At 51.5% G+C, this 7,256-nt stretch overlaps 1 protein-coding gene across 2 annotated transcripts in view; it reads right to left on the bottom strand.

Annotated features, from left to right (window-relative positions):
• Window positions 1–7,256, bottom strand: part of mark1 (MAP/microtubule affinity-regulating kinase 1) — a 40,947-nt gene that overhangs the window by 13,554 nt on the left and 20,137 nt on the right. For both annotated transcript variants that reach the window (XM_028565109.1, XM_028565119.1), the window contains exons 11-13: window positions 7,181–7,256; window positions 2,591–2,690; window positions 1,696–1,808 (exon numbers count right to left, since the gene is read on the bottom strand). The exon at window positions 7,181–7,256 is cut by the window's right edge and continues 44 nt beyond it. In XM_028565109.1, coding sequence (XP_028420910.1) covers window positions 1,696–1,808; window positions 2,591–2,690; window positions 7,181–7,256 — 289 coding nt within the window. The remainder of the gene's footprint in view (window positions 1–1,695; window positions 1,809–2,590; window positions 2,691–7,180) is intronic.

The raw sequence follows: 7,256 nt of genomic DNA, 5'->3' as shown, positions 1-7,256 counted from the left end.
AACTAAAGCTGTTACAGATGAATGTAGTAGAGTAACTAAAGTAACTAGTAACTAAAGCTGTTACAGATGAATGTAGTAGAGTAACTAAAGTAACTAGTAACTAAAGCTGTTACAGATGAATGTAGTAGAGTAACTAAAGTAACTAGTAACTAAAGCTGTTACAGATGAATAACGGAGTAACTAAAGTAACTAGTAACTAAAGCTGTTACAGATGAATGTAGCGGAGTAACTAAAGTAACTAGTAACTAAAGCTGTTACAGATGAATGTAGCGGAGTAACTAAAGTAACTAGTAACTAAAGCTGTTACAGATGAATGTAGTAGAGTAACTAAAGTAACTAGTAACTAAAAGCTGTTACAGATGAATGTAGTAGAGTAACTAAAGTAACTAGTAACTAAAGCTGTTACAGATGAATGTAGCGGAGTAACTAAAGTAACTAGTAACCAAAGCTGTTACAGATGAATGTAGCGGAGTAACTAAAGTAACTAGTAACTAAAGCTGTTACAGATGAATGTAGTAAAGGAGTAACTAAAGTAACTAGTAACTAAAGCTGTTACAGATGAATGTAGCGGAGTAACTAAAGTAACTAGTAACTAAAACAGATGAATGTAGCGGAGTAACTAAAGTAACTAGTAACTAAAAGCTGAACAGATGAATGTAGCGGAGTAACTAAAGTAACTAGTAACTAAAGCTGTTACAGATGAATGTAGCGGAGTAACTAAAGTAACTAGTAACTAAAGCTGAACAGATGAATGTAGCGGAGTAAACTAAAGTAACTAGTAACCAAAGTAACTAGTAACTAAAGCTGGAACAGATGAATGTAGCGGAGTAACTAAAGTAACTAGTAACTAAAGCTGTTACAGATGAATGTAGCGGAGTAACTAAAGTAACTAGTAACTAAAGCTGGAACAGATGAATGTAGCGGGTAACTAAAGTAACTAAAGTAACTAGTAACTAAAGCTGTTACAGATGAATGTAGCGGAGTAACTAAAGTAAATGTAGCGGAGTAACTAAAGTAACTAGTAACTAAAGCTGGAACAGATGAACTAGTAACTAAAGCTGTAACAGATGAATGTAGCGGAGTAACTAAAGTAACTAGTAACTAAAGCTGGAACAGATGAATGTAGCGGAGTAACTAAAGTAACTAGTAACTAAAGCTGTAACAGATGAATGTAGCGGAGTAACTAAAGTAACTAGTAACTAAAGCTGGAACAGATGAATGCGGAGTAACTAAAGTAACTAGTAACTAAAGTAACAGATGAATAGTAACTAAAAACTAGGAACAGATGAATGTAGCGGAGTAACTAAAGTAACTAGTAACTAAAGCTGGAACAGATGAATGTAGCGGAGTAACTAAAGTAACTAGTAACTAAAGCTGTAACAGAAATGCTGGAACTAGATGAATGCTGGAACAGCGCGGAGTAACTAAAGTAACTAGTAACTAAAGCTGGAACAGATGAATGTAGCGGAGTAACTAAAGTAACTAGTAACTAAAGCTGTAACAGATGAATGTAGCGGAGTAACTAAAGTAACTAGTAACTAAAGCTGTAACAGATGAATGTAGTGGAGTAACTAAAGAGATGTAGCCCAGTAGAAGTAGTGTCTGCTAACAGTTTGCTCCCTCCTCCAGTGTTTGTGCTAAGCTAGGCTAACTGTCTGTGTGATTCTAGAGGCTGGTACTAGGTGTGGGACAGACCTCAGCAGACTTCCTCCCCAGCAGCAGGTAGATGGCCGTGACCTCGTTGTACTTCTGACCCTCCAGCGCCTTCTTCACTTCCTCCTGAGGGAAGCCCATCGTCGCCATCAGCTCTGATTGGTCGGAAAGAACACACACGGCACGCTCAGCTTTGGGACATTTCCTGGGGACGGGACTACAGCACTGGACTACAACGTGTTGTTGTTACATGATGTACTTCATTACGTTGAGTTGGGATTAATATATTTAATGTATAAATTAATCTACAGGATAATAGAGCGACATCATCAAACAAGGAGGATTATGGGACATCCAGAGCCTCCCGTTGGAGTCATGACGTAAAAACAGTCTGCTTAGTGTGTATTCAGTTCTAATTGTGTGCGTGCCTGTGTGTGCATCTTTGTGTGTGTGTGTGTGTGTGTGTGTGTGTGTGTGTGTCTCTGTCTGTGTGTGTCTGTGTGTGTGTGTCTCTCTCAGTCGGTGTGTGTGTGTGTGTCTCTGTGTGTGTGTCTATGTGTGTGTGCATCTGTGTGTCTCTCTCTGTCTGTGTGTCTGTGTCTGTGTGTGTGTGTTTCTGTGTCTGTGTGTGTGTGTGTGTGTGTGTGTGTGTGTGTGTGTGTGTGTGTGTGTGTGTGTGTGTGTGTGTGTGTGTGTCTGTGTGTCTGTGTGTGTCTGTGTGTCTCTCTCGGTCGGTGTGTGTGTGTGTGTCTGTGTGTGTGTGTCTATGTGTGTGTGCATCTGTGTGTCTCTCTGTCTGTGTCTGTGTGTGTGTGTTTGTGTGTCTGTGTGTGTGTGTGTGTGTGTGTGTGTGTGTGTGTGTGTGTGTGTGTGTGTGTGCCTCTCTGTCTGTGTGTGTCTGTGTCTCTGGGTGTGTGTGTGTGTGTGTGTGTCTAACCGATGCGTTTGAGGTCGTTGAAGTCTTGTTCCGGTTCGTTGTACGTCTTCAGCTCCTTCTCGTCGTAGCCGACGTTCATCCATCGGTCCTTCATGATTTGCTGAGAAACAAAAACAGACATCAGGAGTTAAACATTCAGGAGTTACATCTCTAACAACTCGCACAAACATAGAGCTGCAAAGATTAATCCATTAGTTGTATTAAATTAACCTATTTTTAGAATCGATTAATCAGTTTTCAGTCAGCAAGCGTGAGGAATTTGGAATGAACGCAGAGCGGATTTTTTAAATTTTGGAATGCTGGCTCATCTCCCGCTTCAGTGGGTCAGCCCTATGTTCCCACAGCTCTATGTTCCCACAGCCCTATGGTCCCACAGCCCTATGGTCCCACAGCCCTATGGTCCCACAGCCCTATGGTCCCACAGCCCTATGGTCCCACAGCCCTATGGTCCCACAGCCCTATGGTCCCACAGCTCTATGGTCCCACAGCCCTATGGTCCCACAGCCCTATGGTCCCACAGCCCTATGGTCCCACAGCCCTATGGTCCCACAGCCCAATGGTCCCACAGCCCTATGGTCCCACAGCCCTATGTTCCCACAGCCCAATTTTCCCACAGCTCTATGGTCCCACAGCCCTATGGTCCCACAGCCCTATGGTCCCACAGCCCTATGGTGCCACAGCCCTACGGTCCCACAGCCCTATGGTCCCACAGCCCTATGGTCCCACAGCCCTATGTTCCCACAGCCCAATTTTCCCACAGCCCTATGGTCCCACAGCCCTATGTTCCCACAGCCCAATTTTCCCACAGCTCTATGTTCCCACAGCCCTATGTTCCCACAGCCCTATGGTCCCACAGCCCTATGTTCCCACAGCCCTATGGTCCCACAGCCCTATGGTCCCACAGCCCTATGTTCCCACAGCCCTATGGTCCCACAGCCCTATGGTCCCACAGCCCTATGGTCCCACAGCCCTATGTTCCCACAGCCCTATGTTCCCACAGCCCTATGGTCCCACAGCCCTATGGTCCCACAGCCCTATGGTCCCACAGCCCTATGGTCCCACAGCCCTATGGTCCCACAGCCCTATGTTCCCACAGCCCTATGGTCCCACAGCCCATGGTCCCACAGCCCCATGGTCCCACAGCCCCATGGTCCCACAGCCCTATGGTCCCACAGCCCTATGGTCCCACAGCCCTATGGTCCCACAGCCCAATGGTCCCACAGCCCTATGGTCCCACAGCCCTATGTTCCCACAGCCCAATTTTCCCACAGCCCTATGGTCCCACAGCCCTATGGTCCCACAGCCCTATGATCCCACAGCCCTATGGTGCCACAGCCCTATGGTCCCACAGCCCTATGGTCCCACAGCCCTATGGTCCCACAGCCCTATGTTCCCACAGCCCAATTTTCCCACAGCCCTATGGTCCCACAGCCCCATGGTCCCACAGCCCCATGATCCCACAGCCCTATGGTCCCACAGCCCTATGATCCCACAGCCCTATGGTGCCACAGCCCTATGGTCCCACAGCCCTATGGTCCCACAGCCCTATGTTCCCACAGCCCTATGTTCCCACAGCCCTATGGTCCCACAGCCCTATGGTCCCACAGCCCTATGGTCCCACAGCTCTACGGTCCCACAGCCCAACGGTCCCACAGCCCAATGGTCCCACAGCCCTATGGTCCCACAGCTCCATGGTCCCACAGCCCTATGGTCCCACAGCCCCATGGTCCCACAGCCCTATGGTCCCACAGCCCCATGGTCCCACAGCCCCATGGTCCCACAGCCCCATGGTCCCACAGCCCATGGTCCCATGGTCCCACAGCCCCATGGTCCCACAGCCCCATGGTCCCACAGCCCCATGGTCCCACAGCCCCATGGTCCCACAGCCCCATGGTCCCACAGCCCCATGGTCCCACAGCCCTATGGTCCCACAGCCCCATGGTCCCACAGCCCCATGGTCCCACAGCCCCATGGTCCCACAGCCCCATGGTGGTCCCACAGCCCCATGGTCCCACAGCCCCATGGTCCCACAGCCCCATGGTCCCACAGCCCCATGGTCCCACAGCCCTATGGTCCCACAGCCCCATGGTCCCACAGCCCCATGGTCCCACAGTCCCACAGCCCATGGTCCCACAGCCCCATGGTCCCACAGCCCCATGGTCCCACAGCCCCTATGGTCCCACAGCCCCATGGTCCCACAGCCCTATGGTGCCACAGCCCCATGGTCCCACAGCCCTATGGTCCCACAGCCCATGGTCCCACAGCCCTATGGTCCCACAGCCCTATGGTCCCACAGCCCCATGGTCCCACAGCCCAGCCCTATGGTCCCACAGCCCCATGGTCCCACAGCCCTATGGTCCCACAGCCCTATGGTCCCACAGCCCCATGGTCCCACAGCCCATGGTCCCACAGCCCTATGGTCCCACAGCCCTATGGTCCCACAGCCCTATGGTCCCACAGCCCTATGGTCCCACAGCCCTATGGTCCCACAGCCCTATGGTCCCACAGCCCTATGGTCCCACAGCCCTATGGTCCCACAGCCCAATTTTCCCACAGCTCTATGGTCCCACAGCCCTGCCCACAGCCCTATTCCCACAGCCCCATGTTCCCACAGCCTATGGTCCCACAGCCCTATGTTCCCACAGCTCTATGTTCCCACAGCCCTATGTTCCCACAGCCCTATGTTCCCACAGCCCTATGTTCCCACAGCCCTATGTTCCCACAGCCCTATGGTCCCACAGCCCTATGGTCCCACAGCCCTATGTTCCCACAGCCCTATGTTCCCACAGCTCTATGTTCCCACAGCTCTATGGTCCCACAGCCCTATGTTCCCACAGCCCTATGTTCCCACAGCCCTATGTTCCCACAGCCCTATGTTCCCACAGCTCTATGGTCCCACAGCTCTATGGTCCCACAGCCCTATGTTCCCACAGCCCTATGGTCCCACAGCCCAATTTTCCCACAGCTCTATGGTCCCACAGCCCTATGTTCCCACAGCCCTATGGTCCCACAGCCCTATGTTCCCACAGCTCTATGGTCCCACAGCCCTATGGTCCCACAGCCCTATGGTCCCACAGCCCTATGGTCCCACAGCCCTATGGTCCCACAGCCCTATGGTCCCACAGCCCTATGTTCCCACAGCCCTATGGTCCCACAGCTCTATGGTCCCACAGCCCTATGGTCCCACAGCCCTATGTTCCCACAGCCCTATGTTCCCACAGCCCTATGTTCCCACAGCCCCATGTTCCCACAGCCCCTATGTTCCCACAGCCCTATGTTCCCACAGCCCTATGGTCCCACAGCTCTATGGTCCCACAGCCCCATGTTCCCACAGCCCTATGTTCCCACAGCCCTATGTTCCCACAGCCCTATGGTCCCACAGCCCTATGTTCCCACAGCCCCATGGTCCCACAGCCCTATGTTCCCACAGCTCCCTATGTTCCCACAGCCCTATGTTCCCACAGCTCTATGGTCCCACAGCCCCATGGTCCCACAGCCCATTTTCCCACAGCCCTATGGTCCCACAGCCCTATGGTCCCACAGCCCTATGGTCCCACAGCCCTATGGTCCCACAGCCCTATGGTCCCACAGCCCAATGGTCCCACAGCCCTATGGTCCCACAGCCCTATGGTCCCACAGCCCTATGGTCCCACAGCCCTATGGTCCCACAGCCCTATGATCCCACAGCCCTATGGTGCCACAGCCCTATGGTCCCACAGCCCTATGGTCCCACAGCCCAATTTTCCCACAGCCCTATGGTCCCACAGCCCAATTTTCCCACAGCTCTATGGTCCCACAGCCCTGTGTTCCCACAGCCCTATGGTCCCACAGCCCTATGTTCCCACAGCTCTATGTTACCACAGCTCTATGTTCCCACAGCTCTATGTTCCCACAGCCCTATGTTCCCACAGCTCTATGTTCCCACAGCTCTATGTTCCCACAGCTCTATGGTCCCACAGCCCTATGTTCCCACAGCCCTATGTTCCCACAGCTCTATGGTCCCACAGCCCTATGTTCCCACAGCTCTATGTTCCCACAGCTCTATGGTCCCACAGCCCTATGTTCCCACAGGCCAATGGTCCCACAGCTCTATGGTCCCACAGCCCTATGTTCCCACAGCTCTATGGTCCCACAGCTCTATGGTCCCACAGCCCTATGTTCCCACAGCTCTATGTTCCCACAGCTCTATGGTCCCACAGCCCTATGTTCCCACAGGCCAATGGTCCCACAGCTCTATGGTCCCACAGCCCTATGTTCCCACAGCCCTATGTTCCCACAGCTCTATGGTCCCACAGCCAGGCTGTCAGACGGCCGATTATCAGCTCGGTGGGTCAGCGTCTTAAAACCAACGTCACATATTTGTGCTTCACAGCAAGAACAACGTACGTCTGGAAACTACTGCGAGGCTGTTGTTGTGGAGCGGCTCGAGGAAGCGATGAGACAGACAGGTTTAACCCTTGTGTTGACTTTGGGTCAAATTGACCCGATTTAAATTTTTGTTTTATATCAGAAAATATGGGACGTAGAAATAAATCGCTGAAAATGTGTAGAAGAAAAATGTAATAAATTTAAAAAAAACGGGTTGTTTACCTGCAGGCTGCCTCTCTTCCCCGGGTTCAGCACCAGCAGCTTCTTCAGCAGGTTCTCACAGTCAGTGGACATGTAG

The sequence above is a fragment of the Perca flavescens genome, chromosome 2, assembly GCF_004354835.1.
Source record: "Perca flavescens isolate YP-PL-M2 chromosome 2, PFLA_1.0, whole genome shotgun sequence".
Taxonomy (NCBI): domain Eukaryota; kingdom Metazoa; phylum Chordata; class Actinopteri; order Perciformes; family Percidae; genus Perca; species Perca flavescens.
Note: the sequence above shows the minus strand (reverse complement) of the source record. Positions and strands in the feature narration are given on the sequence as shown.